Below are 24,745 nucleotides of genomic sequence, written 5' to 3' on the forward strand. Positions count from 1 at the left end.
ACCTGGCAAACATAATAATGTTCCAATTTTGTCATGAAAAAAATTTAAAAGGTGAGCTGTTGGAAACTGCTTATCCACAAAAATAGCAGGGGAACTGAGCTTTCGGTCCTAGCAGGATCTTATATTCTTTATCAAAGGCAAAGTCTAGCAGGATCTTTATCAAAGGCAAAGTCTAGCAGGATCTTTATCAAAGGCAAAGTCTAGCAGGATCTTTATTAAAGACCAAGTCTTAACCTTTGATAAAGATCATGCTAGGATTGAAAGATCCGGCCTCTAAAAAAATGACAACTTATGTGATTCCATGGATGACATTCTTATGATGCATGTGATTTTGTCATATTACAGGTTCATTTATTGGATTTCCCCAACATTGTAATCAAAGGCAGTGAGTTGCAGCTTCCGTTCCAGGCGTGTCTCAAAGTGGAGAAGTTTGGCGATCTGATCTTGAAGGCCACAGAACCGCAGATGGTACTCTTCAATCTGTATGACGACTGGCTGAAGACAATCTCATCGTACACGGTGAGTAAAATCAACTTCACTTGAATTACTAAGTAAATATCTGACCTGAAACTAACGAAAAAAGGAAGGGATATGTTTGGTAATTTGATCTCGCAGGCCACAGAACCACAGGTGATTCTCTTCAATCTCTGGGATGACTGGCTGAAAACGATCTCATCATAAGCATTGAATTTAAATCAATTTGTGACAAAAAAAGGAAGGGTGTAGTTTGGTATTCTAACTAAACCGCAGATGGGTGTGGTGGTGACATGTGTATAAACCATTTGCTTTGACAACTGAGACTTATAGTCTGAAGCTTGCTATCGTATATGCAGATGATGATGCTTGCATACTGCTTCAAATATAGTGGGACAAAATAATGATTTTGATTGGAAGTTGCATGTAAACATTACCTATTTATAGATGCGGGAGTGCATTTACGCTTGCACTGCAATGGAAAGTAGAGAATATTAAATCCATATATATGTTTCTTACTTGTCAGGCTTCTTGCTAATTTACAAAAGGCACTTAGAGTGCACTATAATTTTCATTCTTGATCCAATTTATGATCACAATTATAATTTGCATGACAAGTTTGTAATTTTTTTATGTTGTATTTGAATTAACAATCTACATGTATGTACATTTGTCTCTTTATACCCTTGTAGGCATTCTCACGTCTGATCCTCATATTGAGGGCGCTGCATGTCAACAACGATCGCACCAAAGTGATCTTGAAGCCAGACAAGACAACTATCACCGAGCCGCATCACATCTGGCCGACGCTGACTGACGAAGAATGGATCAAGGTTGAGGTAGCTCTGAAAGATTTGATCCTTGCGGATTATGGCAAGAAGAACAAGTGAGTTGCATGCATTCAACTTTTCCACTGCAATCAAACTGGCAGACGATAATATGGACATGAATAATTTGTATTCAAATAATATAAATCACACTTTTAGGACATCTATGACAGCATGTTGTTCTTGCAATACTTGGCACGCTTGTAGCTCCGCGATGAACACAAGCATATATAATGATGTCCAGAAGATTGCACAGAAGCGCCTTATACTGCGTATACACCTAGTTGCTATACGGATGCAACGGGTGCATTTGAGCTTAGCCAAGAATTACCTAATATACCTATAGATGACATTGATAAATATAGGAGTTTGCCTAGAAACCTTCAACCTGGGTGGGGCTGGTAGCGCACAAAGGGGGTTGCTGTGGGGCCAAAATGCCCCCCAAATTTTCATAGGCATGCAACAAAATGCAGGGCTTCAAGCGGCCCTATATTTTCTATTTTCTTATATTTTCCTATGTTGCTGCAAAATGTCCCATGTTTTTTTCACTTACACAAGTGAATTTTATTTAAATTTTAATAGTTGTTATAAATTTTCAGCAGGTCAACAAGTAGATTTTACTGGCCTCTATATTTTGCCTAGTATATTTTTTATAGACACCATACCAGTTCAAAAGTTGGTTTTAACAAATTTGGACTCAACATGTCTACCTTTTCTTTCTTTTGCGTAGTGTCAATGTTGCCTCCCTGACTCAGTCTGAGATTCGTGACATCATCCTAGGTATGGAGATATCGGCGCCCTCGCAGCAACGACAGCAAATTGCCGAGATTGAGAAGCAAACTAAGGAGCAGTCACAGCTGACAGCAACCACTACTAGGACTGTCAATAAACATGGTAAGATCTGGGAATTAGGGTTGAGTGACTGCTTATACAGAGTGCCTAATCCTGAAAGCACCTGTGGCTAAGTGGTTACTGTGCAGGGCTTGCTAACCTGAGCTCCTGGGTTTGACTCCCAGTAGGATCACGTTTACTCTTTCCACCATTAAAAACATGTAACAACAAAAAACAATTCTCCTTAGTGCTTGTCGGTAGAGACACTGGAGTGATATGATTTGGAACCTTCGGCGTATATAGTATACTATGATGCTTTGATGCCATTGGCTTCCTTGAGAGCTGAGTTTGGTAAAACCATTCCTTGGACTACTGTAGTGACATAATAAATTATGTGCATAATATTAACCTCAAGTAACTCTTAGTTGACAATGGAAGTGTTGAAATGAATGACACCTTCAGAGTTTGTTAATTCCTGTCGTATAAGGCTTGTTTTTCCCATGATGTGATATCAGTGTAATTTACTTGTATATGTGCTTGTGTACTTTATGATCTAAAATACCATAGCAGTTAATTTCAATTCAGAATCAGAAACTTGCAAATTAATATAATTTCACTATGATATTTTGTTGCAATTTGGTCAGCTTGCAGTCTAAAAAAAATTAATTATTTTTAAAGTACGACAAATAACTTTCTCAATCAAATAAAGTACTTGGACTTATATCATAATTTCATGTAGAATAAGTTTGCATGATTGGCATCGAGATTGTGAAATTCTCTTCCTATGCTGTAATTCTTTGTGTTATTATATTGCGCTTTTTAACATTCATTTTTCTTCAGGTGACGAGATCATCACATCAACAACGAGCAACTACGAGACGGCAACATTCTCCTCCAAGACAGAGTGGCGTGTGCGAGCCATCTCCGCGACTAACCTTCACCTGCGTACCAATCACATCTATGTGTCATCAGACGACATCAAAGAGACAGGGTACACGTACATCCTCCCTAAGAATGTCTTGAAGAAGTTCATCACCATCTCTGATTTGAGAGCACAGGTATGGACATGGTGCCAGTTAGTGCGGCCCTAATGTGGTACAAGGTGTATAATGTATTTAGGTCAAAGTGTTCAAAATAGGGCGGGCCCTCATGCTAGAAGCCAGTGAAAATGTCTGCGGTCATGCCGATATGCTACTCAGTGTGAGAATGAAGTTTACTTGGTGGGTGGGGGGAGGTACTCAGTGGAAAGTTGGGTACTGGGATGTGCGGCAAAGATGGGGGGAATTTTCAGGCTTTTCGGGTATTTCCAAGAAATTTTCCAGAATTTTACAAATTGATGAAGCAAAATAATAAAAAAAAATTTGGAGGTCTGTTTTGGGGGATCCCAACTGCACATCCCTACCCAATCCAAAAACATCTTGTTGATTTGTAAGTCTGAAGTCTTACATAGTGTCACAAAATGTGGACCAACATAACATTAACATTTGAAAATTGATGACGATCACTAGATTTGGGCTTATTTCAAACACTGGAGGATCGTTGAAAAATGTTGACTGTAACTGGCCAAAGAATCTTGTGTGTTGGGCTACTTTTATTTGAATTCCATATCCGCACCCTTTGTGGAAGATGACAATGATGTTGCAATTTCAGTTGATCTGAATTTTGCATGCATTTATTTTAAATCTAACGAAAAGACTTTACACAATTTGACCAAAATTTTGGGAAATTTTCATTTGAAATTTCAATATCTTTTTCAAACCTTTCTGCTGGTTTTGGACAAAAAAGTTTAAATGGCTAAAACTGTTGAATTGGGTTGGAATTCAAAAATATTTTCCAATGGGTGTGTGATTTCAAATTGATGAATTCTCTGTAAAGTAATATGTAATTATTTGTTACAATTAAGGCTATATCATGTATTGAGCCAATCAGAGATATGGTAAGAATAGTCAGTAGGGCTGTCGATGATCAAGCTTTTAATTGCAAAGAGATCCAAAAGCTATATTTTGATTGGTTGTTATCTGATTTTATCATCTAATTGAATAACCAAAAATTGGGGCTCAGTAAGTAAGGCAACAGTGCCCACAAACACATGATAAAAAGCCAACCTTTACATATGTGAAATGTATTTTATTGGTACAATTGCCAAACTGGGTACAACTTGCTCGACTTGAGTCTTGTTTACGTAGCTTAGTGTTTGGGTTTATGGTTGGGGTGGGGCAGCCTTTTAATGGGACTAGTAGAGTTGTACCCAATTCATTAATCATTCCATTTTATCTATGCAGATTGCAGGTTACTTGTATGGAGTGAGTCCTCCTGATAACCCACAAGTGAAAGAAATCAGATGTATTGTGCTTGTACCACAGTGGGGAACTCACCAAACAGTACATCTACCAAATCAGCTTCCTGATCATGAATTCTTGAAGGTAAGTATCAAGCAATCAACCATCATCGATCGATCATGATATCTTGACAATTGTTATATGGCTAACATGTGATTTTCATTCGACACAAAGGTACCATCATAACCCTGACAAATCCAACATCCAGGGTGCCTCCCTATAGTTGAGTGGTGGTGGGCAACACTGAGGCCGCCTCACCAATACTATTTTTTCTGCTTTTGAGTCAGTGGCGTTGCTGTGTTGAGGTAGCTGTTTCGTGTACATCTATGCAACATCTTTACACGCGTGCATGTGTACACTAGCGCTTTGAGCGAACGCTTGCGATTTGAAGCTGTGTCCAATGAAATGACACCAAGGTGAAAAATAGTATGGGTTAATGCTAAGAACTATGGACTATGTGTGTCACTGGTCCGTATCCATGTGAATATGACTGTCACGTGATGCACATGTGATAATCATGTTATAACGATGTTTTCTTGATATATAGGAAATGGAACCACTTGGCTGGATCCACACACAGCCCAACGAGCTGCCTCAGCTCTCCCCTCAGGATGTGACCACACATGCTAAGATCATGGCTGACAACCCAGCATGGGATGGTGAAAAGACGATAGTCATCACATGCAGGTAAGTGTGCTTAGTTACAGTCATTGGGTGTGCCTCAACTAGCCAGTCAGACAGGGACCAGTAACAGGCCTTACATGAACGTTCACCTGCCCATTTTGGTGCATTTTCTACAATCCTAATGCCAGCAAACAGCAAGAAAACATTAAAATGTACCCTAAATTAACTACCAGTCATTTTGGCATGTATTTTACAAATTCATCAACCCAAGTTATCAGTTAAAGGAGTATTTTGTGATCCTAGCATCCTCTTTTTATGACATTTTTCAGTACATATCCACGAAAAAAGCCTATTCCCAAAATTTCAGTTGATTCCGATTTTGTGTTTGTGAGTTATGCATGATTATGTGTATTACACTGTTCCATAGACAATGCGTTGTAATTTCGTTCTGGTGCACCAGAACGAAATTCAAATTTCACGATATCTTTGCAAAACGAATTAATCTGCAAGAAATAGTTACCTGCCCAAATCCTAGTATAAACATTTAGTAATTGTTGGTATTTAGTTCCTGCACAACCCTTCCAGTTGACCAGGCCAACGATTGTGGACCTTTAACCTAATAAATAGATCTGATCCTTCCAATTATTTTGAGTAGTGTACACCGCTGCTTAGAGTGCAATATTCTGATAGATGCAGCTTTGATCTTTTAATAATTTGTCCAATTGACTCACTTTTTATTTAGGAAATTTCTGGAAATAAGATAAATATACTGGTACATAGGACATTCTCATTTGAAATATTTTCATCACATCTTTAGACGTTTCAAAGTGTATTTCGTTAGAGGAAATGATGCATGAATCCTAATTAACTGTGACATAGTTTGAGGGATGAAATTCCTGGAGCAAGTTTATTATCTTGGTGATTAATAACTAGTCGAAAATTTGCCAAAATATGAATCAAACATTTATTTATTATTTTCCACAGTTTCACCCCAGGATCATGTTCTCTGACAGCCTACAAGCTAACACCCAGTGGATTTGAATGGGGACGACAGAACACAGACAAAGGCAACAACCCCAAGGGATACCTGCCGTCTCACTATGAGAGAGTACAGATGCTGCTATCAGATAGATTCCTGGGATTCTTTATGGTCCCAGCTCAAGGATCATGGAATTACAACTTTATGGGTAAGTTACTTTCAAGCAATAATAACAGACATTTCAGGTGCCAATCATGTTACACGTACTGTGAGAAGGGCAAGGATTGGGCCCCTAGGCCTCGAAGGAAGGAACTGATTGAGTGTCCCAGGTTATTGAGGTCAAAGAAATATACCGTGTGTCGAAAGTCCGTTCCGCCTATATTCCGACTTCCCATGGAGCGTAGCATCAATATGGAAGTACCCCCTCTGTTTATTTGCCTTTGGGCTACTAGCTGCAATGAATCCAAAGGCGCATTGCAAAGAAAAAAATATGTCGGCCGTTGTTCTAAATTTTTAGAGCTAATTTTGTGTGTATTGACAGATTCAAAGGTCTGCAAACCTCGGATTTCAATAGAAAAACAACAATAACCGAGGTTTGCATACCTTCGGAGGTTATCGACCATAAAGAGACAACAACTTCAAATAAATTGCTAAGTGACATTTTAATTAATCTAAAACAATAACCAGTAACAAATTAATATCAAATTAATTGTGTAAGTTTAATTTAAAGCATGTTAAAATGGTTTTCTTATGGGGGGAGGAACAGACTTCTGACACACGGTATAATAAAACAAACTTTTATGAAAAACTCCAATCATGCACAGCCAATGTCAAAAATCAAGACATATTCAATCAATCAAGTAATGGACATTCAATATGCTGGGTCAAGAGCACGGTGGTACAAGATTGGTGTGAACAATCATACCATGCAACACACTCATCAAACATTCTGTCGGCAGTATTTGATTGGTTGTGGTGTTTTTGTTTACCATATGCTACATCTTTCAGAACTTATTTTTTCAAGATTTTCGATCAACTGTTGAAAAGGTGTATTAATAGTTGTAAGCCTCTGTAATGCATTTATTGTCTCATAACACGGTGGTATCATTATTTGAAGTAGAACAATGAGGCCACTTATAGCCAAAAACAAGTGGGTATATTCATGATTCCGACTAGTGACAGTAAAGACTTCATTGAGGAATTAACTTGAGCAACTTACAGAATATAGCTGTGTAATCTTGCAATGGAAGATTTCTGTGCTAAGCTAATTCTGTACAGTTTAATACAAAGCATAAACCCACAAATAATGCTATTGCATATTACGTGAAATAGTAGATGCATGACAGAGGTTTAAACTATACATTTATTCTCATTGTGCAGCTCTTGAAGATGTTAATGAAATTATTTAAAAAAATTCTAAACAGTAAATCCTAGATTCACCCATGGAACTGAATGGTTACCTGAATAGATCAGCCCTGTTGTCATTGGGTGAAATCAGTTGGTTCCAGCAGCATTAATGAGCATTGCGTTGACATCCATATTATATTGTCTTGCATAACATGGCCAGTTTGTACACCCTGCCCTGGGTATCATGGGAGAATAGGAGCTGAACTCTGAATGATTCAATCAATCTTACTTATTCCTTGACACTCTCTCATTTTCTAGGTGTGAGACATGATTCAGGCATGCGATTTGACCTTCAGCTAGCCAACCCAAAGGAGTTCTACCATGAGGTCCACAGACCATCACATTTCTTGAATTTCTCTACTCTGGAAGAGAGCGAGGCGATAAGCAGCGACAGAGAAGATTTGTACCAGTAGAAATGACTGCCAAATTGTGTTTGTGCTAGGCACAATTGTTTCAAATTATTGCACAGATTATCTCATTTTCTAAACTTCTGTAAGTAAATGAGAAGATGACTTGAAGTAGACCAGCAGTAACAACAAAGTGGAAGTGTTTAAATGGTCTGTATTTTATAGGATGGAAGGGTTATTCTTACTGATGATGACAATGACAGAGGCATGTACTATTGCAGGGGGGCAACCTGTGGCCCTCGGTGACTTCAAGCAGCCTGCAAAAGCCCCTCCTACACTAGCCTTCAGAAAAGAACGGCACTCCCTAGCCAGATTGACGGACACCGTTAATGAGCAACATACAGTGCTTTGTGTTCTGTGCTGAACGCAGCTTTGACGCGTCATTGCCAATCAGATTACCAGTCTATTGTTATGATTATGATTGAATCATCTTAAAAGAACTTAACTTAACAGAACCCCACTTCTGTGTTTCTGCTGTGTATGCTTACCTTGGAAAAGAGAGTGCCGTTCTCTGAAAGCTAGTGTAGCAAAATTTAAAACAACTACTATAATCATATAAATCCCACATGTTGTCCGACGGGAATGGTTAATGTGCATTTAGTACTCTTTCCTCAATGTTTAACTTATGGGATCATATCCATGATGAGCTTTCTCATTGTATCCTTTAGAAAGTACAGTTTTTGTCGGTTGAAAGCCGACATCTCGTAATGATCATCAGTCTCAAGTCATAAACACACAATAAACTTCCTCTCAAGTTTCTCAGTTTACCCCTGCAGTCTGTGAAGACAATCGACATTAGTTTATGATGGCAAGAGGTGTTTGTTGCAGACAAATAATGCAAAAAGGAATACTATTTGAAGGCTACTGTGTGGAGGTTTCCATGCAGTACCATGTATAATAAATCTATTTTCACTATTTTGTTAACTTGTAAATTGAATTTTTGAAATAGTGAAAGTTGATCAAGTACAGGGTGTCCCAGAAAAAATTACAGAGTGAATAAAGTTGAACATAAGTTGAGATGTAGACATCAGAATCAAAAAATTAGAAATTAAAGATTACATAATGCTCGCATCAATGCAGTTCATTCCAAGTTTGATCAACTAGTGCGCATTGTGTTGCATGATCTTTCTTTCAAACTTGGAATGAAGTGAATTGACGCATACGTTATGTAATCACTCATTTCTTCGCAATCAGTCAACAGATTCCAGTAAAAATGACATATATGATGCAGAATAAGATGGGCTATACGCTGATGTTTAGATGTTTGTATTCTGATGTCTATTTCTCGACTTATGTCCAAATTCATACGCCCGGTAAGTTTTTCTGGGACACCCTGTACACATCATGTCATGTCAGGGTAGGCCCAACCCTTGTTTGTAAACCCTTCTGGAAAAGACTGTTTTTCGTTAGAAATTTGCTAATTAAATTAGGGTGTCAAAGCATAGGAAAATGTTCCTTGTGAAGGTTGTGCAGCCTGGAAACACATAACAGAGACATCTGGATAAAAAGAGGTCCGGAAAGTTTTGTTATCTGGAGGGTGTTCATGAAGCTGTAGTGTTGTATTTTTAAGGTGAATTTTGATTTGTAAAATAATGTGCTATTTCTGTCATAACAAAATGCCAAGTAGGCCAAAGAAGTTGTTGGAAGATGAGTTTGTATGATTAAGATAATTACATGAGGAATGAAATTTGATTGGAAAAATCATGAATTTAAAAAGTATTCTGATGTCCATCATATGGCAAAATACTCCAGTTCTGAATATAGGTTTGGAAGAAAATAAAATTGTTGACTGATGGGAAAAAATAGATTACAAAAGGGTAAATAAGGTTCTCATTGTAGTATTTCATAAGTAGCATTTGTGGTGACAATTGTCATCTATCCAAAAATTGTTCCATTACATGGGAGCACCCAGTAGTGTTTTTGCACCTAAAAATAGACCCAGGGGGTTACACCCTGGCCACACAGGTTTTGATTGGGCTAATGGAAGACATGACCTTAAAACTCAGGGAGTGTGAATTTCAAATGGGGTTACCTCCATTTGATATTTACACCCCCGGTGTGGGAGATTAAGGTCATACTACACCCCCTGATCAATTTTGTGACTAATTTTGCATTTTCTCAAAAATAACTACACACTGGTAACAAAAGTTATGTATATTATAGGGCAAGGAATCCAATTACTTCACTGAAATTTCAGTGACTCAAGACAAGTGGTTCATTATATATGTTAAGAAATGAGGTATATTCTAGTGGTACCTCTTTTCTTATCATAAATAATGTACCACTTGTCTTGAGTCACCGAAATTCCAGTGTAGTAACTGGATTCTTTGCCCCTATAATGTACATAACTTTTGTTATCAGTATGTTATTATTTTTTGAGAAAAATGCAATAATAGCCACAAATTTATCAAGGGATATACAAAAATATGTAGTACCACCGTCATGCTTTCCATAGGGGTGTATGGATTTCAACTGGAATAGCCCTCCTGTTGGGGTTATGACACCCACTTGGTTTCCACAAGAAAGTAGAACTTCTTCTGAAAGCTTGGTTATCAATATTGAAGTTTTGAATTGTAAAATACTGAAGTCATCACAGAACTCAAGCTTTATTTTCTCGAACAGCTATTGCTGCTCATTTTTGTAATGTAATTTATATTGTAATGGTTGTAAAGAACTTGTGGGATAGGAGCACCATTGGTGAATAAATTGGTTGTAAATAACACAATTTTAGTGTTTGTTTCATTTATTTGTTGTATTTTTATATTCCATGTCAGAAACACTGTTCTTGCCAGAAATTACAACACAGTGAACTATGGGCATGATGGGGTGCTGTAATACTATTATTAATTATGCGTAAGCCACAAATGCAATGTCCGAATCAAATTTATATTTCTATTGAACCATCGAGGTTGCTAAAATCATGAAATACCCCTTTAAATCTAAATGGTTTATATAATGTCCATTTTTTGCATTTCTGGAATTGGATGATGATAATTCATCATAAAAGAGCCAAAAAAATTTTTAGGAGGGGGTGATATCTTGCAGCCAGTTCCCAGGACAAACCCCTAAATGTTCAATACTGCGTGCAAGCCCACGGTCCACCTGTCCAAGGACCAGATGGATTTTCAGGAAATTGATATGTTGCCCATTTACATCCCTGCTCAAGGTAAGTGTAGATTCTTTTAACTCCATGTGTGAACTAGAACGTTCATTGGGAAATATTAACAGAAATAATTAATAACAGATTATTATGAAATAGTGAATTGAGGTATGAATAGTCACCATCAATGGACTTATACACACTCTATGGAAGATATGACCACACATAGGAAGTGTAGATTTTAAATTCAGGTAACCCCATTTGAAATGGGAGATAAGGTAATGTCTTCTAGGGGGTTTATGAATTTCAACTTGATTAGCCATTAATAAGAATCGGTGCCCTAAAACCAATAGTCTGTTTTTGTATGCATACAAATGAGGATACTCTTTCAAACTCAGTGAACCAACTGAATTGGAATACACAATGTATCTGCAGTGAACCAAATAGGAATATATGTGTACCATGCTTGAGTGTAAAGCATTCAATAGTAGCCAAAACAGCCCCATTCCCAATGGCAGAGTTCATTAACCCTATCCAACAATCAAATTTCAAAATTTGACCTCAAGTTGTTGAGTATGATTTTGTTACGCCCAACACATTCAAAGGTTATTCTGTGAATGTACAAACATATTGGGGTTAATGGACTGTATCTTCATAGTGGAGCTTGGTTGAAATCCAAGCAACAATGTTTGTCTGATACAAAACCTTAAGGGCCATATATATTCCAAATATTTGATGTAGAATATTCTTCACCACGTATTTGTTTCTCAATCTGTTTTAATTCATTTTTATCTTTTAACAAATGCTTGTTGATTGAAGATTATGTACATTTGATGTCGAATGTCTGGTGGAAATATATTAGATTTTACATCAACAAACATTTGTTAGAAGTTAAACATGATTTGAAATAGAATGGGAATATATAAAATAACAAAGACATTGCATTAAATATTCTATGTCAAATAAAAATTACACAGCAGGCCTTAATATTCTGCAGCATTGGACAATATGTGTTGTGCTGCCCTCCCAAATTCATGCTCTAAATAAACAAAAAACAAAACAAATAGGTTGGCCATAGAGGGCAACAACAGTTTGGCCATATACAAAAACAAATTGTCATGCATGCGAATATTACTTGCTTTAAAGTATTCTTTACTGTATAGTGGGATATGGGGGGGGGGGGTATTCTAGTGGTATTCATTTTCCACAGTGCTGTTCTTGGATGTCACTTATTCACATCTCCAACATATACACACTAAAGTCTATGGTATGGGTCTAAAATATTTTTGGGGATTATTAAAATAAATTTCACAGTTTTAAAATACTGCATGCTTGAATAGTCCTGTGTATCATAATTTGGTCCAGAAACATGTATATGTGTATCATTGTGTGAGTGTAATCGCCCCCTTACAAGGACACATATGTCTCTACATGTCCACTTATGAGGTGATTACATGGGCACTATTTGTATTTTTTTATCAATCTATGCCTACAATAGTGCAGTTTATCTTAAGTCATGTAAGAGCTGGAATGAACTTGGACTATTGTTGTGTAATATTATATAAACTTTTGTAACGGGATTTCCCCCCTATAAATAGCTTGTTTTTCCATTATTTTGCAAGCCAAATAATCATGTGTTTTGCGGCTACATCAAGGTATTTTTTGTACCATACTTCAGTTATATTTAGAAGTTATACATTGTATTCAGCGCGTACTGGTAACATTGTAAGCTGTTGTACAGGAAGCGGCATAGCCTTTGTGAGGATTTAGCAATCGCGGACGCTGATTGGTTAAAAGTCAGCTGATCCAAACTTTGGCGTGGGTCTTGAGGTGCGCGATTAGAGAAACTTGTCAGACGAGACTAGACCAGGGGACTGATGCAGGACGACCAAGACCGATCCGTGATGTGAGACTGATATATAATATTGATATATAATATTCATTGTTGTTGTGTTTTTAAGCCTGACCGGGATTCCTTTGACGGATACCTCGGTGTGTTCTGCCACACCAACTTACCCTGATGGTGGCAGTATTTCTGTTCGCATAAATCTGCGCTTTTAGAAACCAGCCTTCGCTACTTTATATTTTCCCCTAAAAGGAGGGGTGGCGCTGCTCCAAAAATTGTGGCAAATCCGCTCGGCCATCAATCAAAAATAGGGTCAGCCAGCACCCACCCCCGTTCCTTTTACACTTTGTAAAAAAACCCAGTATGGTTTGTAAGTCTTTATAACCACAAAAGTATTGTGTCATGGTGACAACAAATGAATAGTCTTCATGGTAACTGTTTTGTTATGTATGTTTGTTTATGCACAGCCACAAGAAAGAACAATATTTGAGGAATTGGGCCTCTGTGTTGAAATAATAGTATATGATATCTTTAAATGTATTCTCTTCTTGTATGGTCATCAAGTTTGAAGGTAGAGCCTCGATCTGGCAGCATGCATGAATGGGAATTGAAAAAGTCATATAACATTGTGTAAAGTGATGTAATTCTTTCTTTCATGTCTATTACCTGTTTGAGGCTCTACCAAATATGGCAGAACCATGCAAGGGGTGAATAGTTCTAATAGACCATACACGACTCACACACAGCGACCTCTTTTGATCAATATGAATTAAGTTTGTGAAGAAAACTACATGTATATTCTCAATGTTTTGGTTAAAGTTTGTTGCACTTGTTTACACAATGCAGGATTTGGGTCAATGGGTAACTGTAAAATGAGCTATTCCAGTTGAAATCCATACACCCCCTATGGAAGTCATGAACTTAATATTCCACACAGGGAGTGTGATTGTCAAATGGGACTACTGAATGGGTGACTCCATTTGGAATTCACCCAATGTATGGTAAATGCAGACAATACTTGTGGTTTGAGAAGTAATTCATTGCCTTCGTAGAATAATTTTTCATGGACTAGAAAAAATATTTTATTTTAATATGAGACAATTCTTTTTGTAATAAGTCAAAATGAGTAATCTTTTGCTCAACTAATTTTAGCACTTCGGACATTCAATGCAAAATTCATCACAATATCCTAAACCAGATTTTACACTTATCTTCAATACCATGAATACTTGGTCCCATCATGTCTGGGGGATAAAAAAGGTTTAACTATAATGAATATACATCTTTGTATAATGCAAGTGAAAAGGGTAGAGGAGTTGAACCTGCTTTTTTTACAGGATGGAATGCCCATCTCTCTTTCGTTAGCGATTAGGCCAGACTCCACATGAAATTTTGCTGGGGGGATCGCCATACCTCCACAGCGAGTCTGTTACGTACCTTCCCATTATACACCTGGGTGGAGAGGAGTAATGGTATGATGGCATCACCGGGGCTAAAGCCTGCAACCTTCGGATTCTGAGTAAGAACCCGTTCCATCGCCCATCATGCTCATAATACTCATGAAAGGAAATAAATTGGTATACTTAAGGGCTGGGGTATGAACGTTTGGACAGTATTTATTTTGGGACATTAGAGCACATCAGACATATCGAATTGCATTCTGAATACGAAGAATGTCATTCTGATATCAAATAATTTAGATTTTTTGAAATTCGCAATTTAATACACATTTTATGGCAAATCATTAAAAATTGATATTTTTGATATTTAACAGTACTCGAAGTAAACTTTACAAATCTGATGATTTATACTTAAAGTGTATGTAGGTGGGATGAAAAGTTGACGATCAATTGAAAATTTTGACCTTTACAGTACTGAAGATATGGATTTTTTTCCCAAAACACCAAAAAAAAATTTGGTCTTTTTGGGAAAAAAATCCATATCTTCAATATGAAAGGTCAAAATTTCCAATTGACCGTCGGCTTTTCCTCGCTGCTACATACACTTTAAGAATATATCATTAGATTTATATAATTTACTTCGAGGACTGTTATATATCAAAATTTGAAAAATATCAAATTTTTATAATTTGTCATAAAATTTGTATTATATTGTGATTTAAAAAATTAAAATTATTTGATATCAGAAAGACATGCTTCGTATTCAAAATGCAATTCGATAGGTCTGAGGTGCTCTCATGTCCCACAAAAAATACTGTCGAAACGCAATAAACGCTCATTTTGGATCCCTTAAGTTTTCATTGATAAAAAAAAGGTTCTCTAAAAATTCCCCATGCATTTTATTTTGCAATAAGGAAGTATTAAATATGAATTTGAAGTAAAAATAGACACGATAAAATGTGTGACTCAATATTATTGCTGTTATTATTTTTGATAACTAATATATAGTACATTACTCTTTAAATCTCTGTTGAACAATACAAACAATAACAATAAACCAGTTCAAATGTGGGAGATAACACCCATTGTATGTACCACAGTCGCGTGATACACCAATGTGATATATTAGTCAACATCTTTATTATTTTGTGTCTTTTATTTTCACATTTTGTTGAGTGTTAAGTTGACAGAATTTTCTTCTTTCTTCTTCATTTAATCAATAGCACAATCAATTCTATACAAGGTAATTTCACATCATCAGGGGGTGATGATGCGCAGCTAAAATTAGACCCAGGGGGTTCACCCCTAGCCATACACCTTCAAAAATTATTTTAAAATTCTTTTTTAAAAAACCTGCATACTGCATTGCATTTCCAATCTATCTTGAGACCACAGAGACAAACCACTTTTTTTTTGCCTTATCAATATTGAAGTTTTGAATTGTAAAAAAACTGAAGTCTAAGTAATTTATATAATGGTTGTAAAGAACTATTACCACCATTGGTGTATATTTTGGTTGTAAATAACACAATTTTAGTGTTTTATTTCATTTATTTCTTGTATCTTTATTTTCCATGTCAGAAACACATTACTGTTCTTTCCTGAAGCTACCTATTCCCCGGGACCTATTCGTAAGTTTGTGACAGCCTGAAATCACAACACAGTTGCTTATGAGCATGATGAAGCTGTAATACATGTAATTATGCGTAAGTTGCAAATTCAATGTCAAATCAAATGACATTTTTTGTGAACCATACCCTTAAACAGGGTGCTAAAATCACAAAATGGGCTGTTCCAGTTGAAATCCATACTTACCCCTGTGGAAGATTTTGGAAATTATATCTTCCACAGTGGGAGTATGTTTTTCAAATAATTGACTAATGGTCAAATTAATTTTGTGGGCTTTAGTTTTAAATTAAATTTCTCAGTTCTGAAATACTGCAAAATGTGTGGAAATAAAAATCTGTCTACACTTGAATAGTCCTGTGCATCATGATTTGCTCCAGAAACATGTAGGTGTGTATTGATGTGTGAGTGTAGTTTCCCCCAATAGTCCACTTATGGGGTGCTTTACATGGTGTGGGTAGGGGTGTATGTGGGAGGGGGAGTTTGTAATAACCCAATTTTGGGCACTTGGTGGTTTTTTAGCAATCCAAGGTACTCTAAGCTGGAATGAACTTGGACAATTATGTTTGAAATTCTATAACATTACATACATACTTTTAAAAATAATCTTTATAAATAAGTATGTTTTTTTTATTTGGTGTTGGCAACAGATGGAACGGTTTTGTTATGTGTCATTATGTTTGTTTATGCATAGCCCCATGCAAGAACAATGTTTCAGTGTTGAATTGGAAATAAATTGTAATAATTATAATGTATTATTTTTGGTGATGACAACAAATGATTATTTCTCTGTAATATGTTTAAGTCTACATGATAACTGTTTTGTTATGTATTTATGTTTGTTTTTGCACAGCCCCAAGGAAGAACAATTTTCATTGAATTGGGCCTCTGTGTTGAAATAAAGTCTAATATACAATACCCTAAAGAGTCCACACCACCAAATCACACCACCAAGGTAAATGGCTGGTAAAAAAAATCAGTGTTTTTATTGTGAGAACCACACCAGGGTTGATTTAATGAAAAAAAAAGGATTAAAAAACCCTTTAAAAGGGTTAAGCAGCGTCAATGGATTATCTCATTAAATGAGGTGTACAAACCAAAGCAATAACGTGTTGACATGAATGTTAAGTTTGTTAGGATCGGTTTAATTATGTACACTGTAAGTCCAAGTGTTTAGGATTTCTGTAAAACCTTTATAAGAATGTGTTCATTTACACAGTAAAGGTATATAGGACACCTAAACACCAACTTCAAGTAAACACAAAGTAAAAACATAAACACAGAGCAGGCCCGTACGCAGGGGGGTGCGGGGGGTGCGACCGCACCTCCCCAAATTTGCACAAGTATACAAAAAGTCCCAAAATTTCAGAATTTGCGGCGTGGCAGCAAAAAAATCAGGGTTTTACGCTTTTTTTGGTCAAAAAGGTCCAAATTTGGGGAAGAAAGTCCACTTTTCACAAAATCGCCCCCCCTTGGAAAAAAGTCCACTTTTTCAAAATCAGCACCCCCCAAAAAAATCCTGCGTACGGGCCTGACACAGAGAGTAAACACATGAGAGTATTTAGATTCTAAACATTCATAATGTTTACTTTTTTTTTTTTTGAAAGTAAATGCACATGTGTTTACTTCGTAAACATTTGGTGTGTTGGAAGGTGAAGTTTGTAATAACCCCACTTTTGGGCACTATTTGTATTTTTTTATCAATCTATGCCTAAAAAAAGTGCAGTTTATCTTAAGTCATGTAAGAGCTGGAATGAACTTGGGACTTTCTAAACAATTTTGAAAGTAAACATGTTGAATGTTTAGAATCTAGTACTCTCATATGTTTACTCTTTGTGTTTATGTGTTAACATTGTGTTAGTATGTTTTATATGAAATGTTGGGTAGGTCTATTAAATAGGTTTGTGTTATATAAACACTGCTTGAAGTGGAAGTAAATAAGTTAAGCTATATACTGTAAGAATACTTTTTAGTAAAGCACTTGAAAACTTACTTTCTAAACAATTTTGGAAGTAAACGTGTTGAATGTTTAGACTCTATATAAATACTCTCATATGTTTACTCTTTGTGTTTATGTGTTAACATTGTGTTTACTTTGGTGTTTGGGTGTCCTATACCTTTACCGTGTAAATGAAAAATTAACCGTGCAGTGTTTAAAAAGTGTTAGTATGTTGTAAATGTTGGGCAGGCCTATAGGTTTGTGTTAAGTGGAAGTAAATAAGTTAAGCTATATACTGTAAGAACACTTTTTCGTAAAGCACATGAAAACAGAAATTGTAGGCCTACTTCGTATGATTTAATTTGGTGGATAAATATAACGTTTATAGGTAGGCCTACATAATTATAACAATATTATTTACTTGCAAAAATAAGTCTGTGTTGAAAGATTACATGAAATCTGGTTTGGCAGAAGAATGTCATTATGGCCATTACGTAACTCGGAAGATATGCCCAAGTTATAAAAGACATAGGGCCTACCATTTTATTTTAGGGAAACATCAAACATAAAATTGTAATCTGGCAAGTCAAGAGTTTGCTCCTAAATTACACACAAAAGACACCCTATATTTGGCAAGGCCCCGTCAAGTTTCACTAAGGTCACTAGTACTAGTCAGTTTGTAAAATGGCGTGTTGTATAGTGCAAACTCTTTGAATTCACGGAATAACCCCCTACGCTATTTCCTGAAGCCCACAACATCCCGGCACACCATACACGAAGAACAATCATGTAAAATATAATATACCAATCACGTCACCATAAACGAATGTCACTATCAACGCACTGAAGGGTCTATTGTTCTATTGTGCCCGATTTGAGCGCTGACATATTGGAAAATGTTGCTAATCAATATTTATGAGTGTGTACATTCAACGCGTCCAGTTATCTAAATTGGGTGACTTGTGTTTGGCAGGTGTGAAATATATCTGACTGGGTGTTTTAATTACGTAACGTATTAAGGTTTTGGCATCATTAAATGGCTGCCTAGTGCTGTTACGAGTCATACAATATTTTATGTATGCTTAGATTCTATAATAATAATTATTATTTTCTTCATTCACTTTCTTTTCCTTTCTCTGCACTTATTCTTTGCATACACTTAAAGGAGTATTTCGTGATCCTAGCATCCTCTATTTATGTCATTTTTCATTAGATATCCACGAAAAAAAAGCTATTCCCAAAATTTTAGTTGATTCCGATTTTGCGTTCGCGAGTTATGCATGATTATGTGTATTACACTGCTCCATAGACAATGCGTTGTAATTTCGTTCTGGTGCACCAGAACGAAATTCAAATTTCACGATATCTTTGCTAAACGAATTAATCTGCAAGAAATATTTTGTACATGAACATTATGTAGCCAGAGGTTTCCAGTGATATAAAAATCTCAACTTTTTTTGAGAAAAGTGGGGGATGAGGCTGTAGATCACGAAATGCCCTTTTAAGCAGTGGCGTAGATTTCTTTTTGACATGGGGGGGGTAAAAGTACACAGTACAGTGAACCTTATGGTACAAATGCGCGGGAAAATTTTAGCATAGGCCTATTGAAACTAAACTGGTGAAATATGGGACAAAAGTGGAATAAATTCGCGCGAAGCGCTAAAAATGCCATAAAATGGCCAAATATGAGGTTAATTTCGACACAAACCAATACACAGGCGTCAATATTTGGGGTGGTGGTGGATTATATTGACCATCCCCCCTGGCCCAACCCCCTCCCCCGATCTACGCCTATGTAATTTAGAGCCCTGTGACTCCATCGGTCTCCTTCTCCTCTCTCTCCTTCTCCCCTCTTCCTTCCTTTTTTTTCTTCCTCCCATCCCCTACAATCTCGATCACTCATCCGCTTCTCCTCTTTTCATCTCTCGACCCCTCCTTCACTACCTCAATTGGACATGGCTTTTAAAATGGATATATTCGTGATACTAAGACATCCATTTGATTTTATTGAACAGGCCTATAACCATGATAACACCATAATAGCTGCGAAGTAGTTAATTACACAGATAGCCCTATATACCTGGTAGACCCTCCCTCTGGTCCATGGAGAACGACTGGTAATGTAGATTACATAGCATTAAAAATCAACCCAATACATGGACCCTACCAGTCTGTAGGCAATCTGCCTTCCAGTTCCCAGCATTTTGTGGGAGTTCACTTTTACGGATTTGGAGTCACGCAATCTTTCTATATACCACGTCCATGTTTTCACTACATTAACGTTTGTGTAAGCGACTAAAACAACGATATTGTATCCGACCAATCAACGCAGCTTGGCAGCGCGGGGATATTTGAAAAGGCTTCCTAGCTAAATAATGTGCAAACATTTGCAAACCGCACGCGATAAAATACGCAATATGGACAATAGGCCTAAGTCCGAGTCGAGTGGTTGCCTTTTGTATTGCGCGTACCATGGGTCTATCAGACGCGTGCCACTTGAGCTCAATACCTCTCAGTTGTTGACAAGTGTCCCATCCGATCTTGCGTCACATCCCGCGGCATAGCTTTGTGCTACCATATTTGAATTGAAACTGGGGCGGGGCTTTCGTAATTGCCATCGGAATCACCGGGCTTCGTTGAACGATTATTTGGAAGGGAGATCTGAAACAGATTAGACCAGTCGAGGATTCGGCGCTCAATGGACTTTCGCGTTCACTAATAATACGAGTATTAGTCCGGTGGCAGAGCAAGGTTAGATGGTTTTGCCAGTTAAAGTAGTTTTCTTTGCTGATTATTACTCTTTCAGTGGTACAAAATAAGATTTTGGGGGATGTAAAATGGTAATCCTTGGGCAATTAGAAATATTCAAGATGGCCGCTATGACTACTAAAATTAAGCTCGGTTATTCACTAGCGGTACCATAATAAATGATAACTTAAAGTATTTTGTGTAAATTATTTTCCTTTTGGATGCTTTAAATATAAACTATATACAGTTTTAAACATGACACTCTCGCAATTCAAAATGGCCGCTGTTAAACGTCATATAAGCAAAAACCATTAGTTTCAAGGTAAAGTTCTTTTGCCAGATTTTGTTTCTTACAATAATTAATGTCCACCCTAGAATTAAGCAGATCCAGTTTGATATTTTACTTCTTTACAATCGCATAAAAATTCCAAGATGGCCACCACCGAAATGAAAGGTAGAAATATAACACATTTTAGAAAACTTTTTGCAGGGAGTGTATTGAGTGACAGCTCGGGTTAACAGCTTTCCACTTGGTGATATCTGAACTGATATCTGTATCCACTTGTACCAATCCTTCCTGAGCTGAGCGCCTTCAATTCCTTGACGACTAATATCAACAACTGCAGCCGAAATTCTTGAAGTGTAGGACCGATCATTATAGCAACATGTAACCAGGTAGTCGAACATAATCATCTTTGAATCTCTGAGTAAGACACCCAAAGCCACTTGAAGATCCATTGCTTGCTTTTGCACAGGACTTTGTTGCCTATCAGTAAAGCTGACAAGGACTTCTTCAACCTCGGCGAGGAAATTGTAGCATATGTCAGATACTGATTATGATGCCAAATCCTCGTCGATAGGGATATTGTAGTGTGACCTTACAATGCGAATGTCTTTGCACTCTCGTACTATCTGTTTGGGTACTCTTTGGATGCTACTGCCTATAACAGTATCATTATAACTTCACATTTCACGTGCGTTAAAGTTGCAACGGTATACGATAATACTGGAATAACTTTGTGATGAAAGAACTAGAAGCTCTTCGGCAAATTTTGTTTGGAGTTCTTCATTGAGTCACCTACGATCAGCACGAGTTAATGTGATTTCCAAATGTGTGCAGCATTCCTGATACAATTCAGCAGGTTTCCAAATGCGACTCTTATCACCAGATAGGACATCTACAGCATGTTTTAGGAATTCATCAGTTGCATCTTCTTCAGATGCTGCAAATCACATCGTGTATTGCTTTTGTCACTAAAAACAGTAAAGTAATACAGTTTTAATGCTTGTTTTATTTCTTCTTTAACAAGGAACACTCACTGAATTGAAAACACAATCATCTGTTCTTCCTTGAGGCACAGGATCTCTGTGATGCCTAATTCCCATCGCGTGAAGATCACTCAAAGAGATTTCTAAATGTTCTCTGATTTCATTTGCCTAGCTATCACCACGATCGCGCATTTTGCTATGAGATACTCAAATTTTGACATAACGTTTATGTGTAGATAATAGATATGTACATAATGCAAGCTTCCATCTGTCTGGAAGCTTTGAATCACTTCCCCACATTAGTATTCCTGGAAGTCAAAGTGGGGGGGGGGGAAGATCAACATAGTCGTTTGGCGGACTGGGTATAACCGTCTTCTACATAATTGCCAATATCAGTTTTGCGTGTGTATTTACAATTATATCATTATATCTTCACACTCCTTGAAAGTGTATTTTCAAAGAGTGATATACAATAGCTACAATTCTCAGGTATTTGTGATAAAGAACATATTTCATGATGATAATATAATACACATGTAATGATTTTTAATTCAATCTAATTGGTGTATTCTATTGCTAAAATGGTCTGAAAGACAGGTAAAACTTTATGCAAATGGTTAAGAATGATTAAATTAAATAACAAGAAACGCATGAGTATGATATGTTATGCAAACCATTCAATATGTTAAGAAAAGACAGTTACCTATTATGAGCATTATTATTACACGGGACGCCATCATGGCAATTTGGGATCACTGAAGCGTGTCAATTCATAATCTACGTGCATATATTACATATTGAGCCCACGCTACCATTAATGCGCACTAAATACGCTATAATTATTTGTTTTGTTACCAAAAAAAATCTTTTGAATGCTATTTAAGAGTTACGTGTCGGCCATTTTGAATATCTCGGATTGCCCAAGGGTGACAATTTCACACCCCTTAGAATCTTATCCTACACCACTCAAAGATCATTTATCAGCAAAAAAACTAACTTTAACTGCCCAAAACACTATAATTATTTGGTATGATACCATTTGTCACTAAAACACTATTTGAATGCTATTTCAGAGTTACGAATCGGCCATTTTGAATATCTCGGATTGCCCAAGGGTGACAATTTTACTTCCCCTAGAATCGTATTCTACACCACTCAAAGATCATTTATCAGCAGAAAAATAAACTTTAACTGCCCAAAACAGTATTTGGTATGATACCTTTTGTCAATAAAACACCATTTGAATGCTATTTCAGAGATACGTGGCGGCCATCTTAAATATCTCGGATTGCCCAAGGGTGACAATTTCACACCCCTTAAAATCTTATTCTACACCACTCAAAGATCATTTATCAGCAAAAAACAAACTTTAACTGCCCCAAACACTATAGTTATTTGGTATGATACCTTTTGTCACTAAAACACCATTTTATGTTATTTCAGAGATACGTGGCGGCCATCTTGAATATCTCGGATTGCCCAAGGGTGACAATTCTACTTCCCGTAGAATCGTATTCTACACCACTCAAAGATCATTTATCAGCAGAAAAATAAACTTTAACTGCCCAAAACAGTATTTGGTATGATACATTTTGTCAATAAAACACCATTTGAATGCTATTTCAGAGATACGTGGCGGCCATCTTAAATATCTCGGATTGCCCAAGGGTGACAATTTCACACCCCTTAGAATCTTATTCTACACCACTCAAAGATCATTTATCAGCAAAAAACAAACTTTAACTGCCCCAAACACTATAGTTATTTGGTATGATACCTTTTGTCACTAAAACACCATTTTATGTTATTTCAGAGATACGTGGCGGCCATCTTGAATATCTCGGATTGCCCAAGGCTGACGATTTTATATCCCACGGAATCTCTTTCTACACCACTCAAAGATCAATAACCAGCAAAAAAACAAACTTTAACTGGCAAAACCATCTAACCCCCAAAATATGGTGTTTGCAGCCGGACTATATGTTTCTATATTGCTGCACTGACTGTGTGTGTAATCAGTGGCGTCGATTTGTGGATGAAGAGGAATGGGTTTTTGGCATTGAGAAAACTAAGGGGGGGGGGCTTACAGGACTTTGGCATTTTTTTCATAGGGCATTATGTAATTATTTATTGTTACATTATCCAGAGATGGAACCGAACCGAGACTGGGGGCCAGTCTATATACCTGGCAGCAATGACACGTTGTTACGGGTAGTCGATCAGCAACTCTATTGAATTTATTTAAATGAGGCGCCTAAATTAAGATGGGTGGTAAATAATTCGATATAGACGGATATTATAACAAAAGGTACCTCTCGCTAGAGTAGGCGCTTTCACGTGACTCTCGTTTGATTACTTATTAACAGTAGCCTGCCTATATAGACGAATCCAAATCCACGCATTCCTGCACCTGACTAGCAGCCTTTAGTTGGGTACCCGTCGGCTACAATGTACCCAAAATGTGAAATGATTCGGCCTTGGCGGAAATTTTAAACTGCATTCCATCACCCGTTTTACACCTTCGGCGAAAACACAGGTAGACAAAAGAATGATTAAAGTTTACAACACAATATGCCCTACAGTTCCCTTCGGCAAAACACACAGCTTCTACATGGTCTATTCGCTGTTGAAGTGACATAATAATCGGATTAACTACACACGGTATCAAACGCTACAAATGGATGTACTTGCGAACAAAAGGACTATGTATGAATAGATGCGACGGGATTACCTGCGGAATTATCTCTATTGTATTATTCTATTAACCCTCCTCGTCCTTGCATCTTCTCTAGGTGTTAGGCGGCTTTTATTTGCACAATTGGGGCTCAAAACACCAGGTTGGTGCTAGCGGCTACCCAAAGATGGCCGACCAAATCCTGACCATGACTTGGCTCGTTGGATTCGTCTATAGCGTTAATACGCTGTCAGG

General features: G+C 37.0%; 1 protein-coding gene across 1 annotated transcript in view; it reads left to right on the top strand.

Moving 5' to 3' along the window:
- The window catches only part of LOC140143798 (pre-mRNA-processing-splicing factor 8-like), an 81,469-nt gene extending 71,958 nt beyond the window's left edge, over positions 1-9,511 (top strand). Inside the window, exons 37-44 of the mRNA XM_072165615.1 lie at positions 346-519; positions 1,167-1,360; positions 2,032-2,195; positions 2,973-3,190; positions 4,415-4,555; positions 5,019-5,158; positions 6,080-6,282; positions 7,740-9,511. Coding sequence (XP_072021716.1) covers positions 346-519; positions 1,167-1,360; positions 2,032-2,195; positions 2,973-3,190; positions 4,415-4,555; positions 5,019-5,158; positions 6,080-6,282; positions 7,740-7,894 — 1,389 coding nt within the window. The 3' untranslated portion in view covers positions 7,895-9,511. The remainder of the gene's footprint in view (positions 1-345; positions 520-1,166; positions 1,361-2,031; positions 2,196-2,972; positions 3,191-4,414; positions 4,556-5,018; positions 5,159-6,079; positions 6,283-7,739) is intronic.
- The last annotated feature ends 15,234 nt before the right edge of the window (positions 9,512-24,745 follow it).

The sequence above is a fragment of the Amphiura filiformis genome, unplaced genomic scaffold, assembly GCF_039555335.1.
Source record: "Amphiura filiformis unplaced genomic scaffold, Afil_fr2py scaffold_28, whole genome shotgun sequence".
NCBI classification, from domain to species: domain Eukaryota; kingdom Metazoa; phylum Echinodermata; class Ophiuroidea; order Amphilepidida; family Amphiuridae; genus Amphiura; species Amphiura filiformis.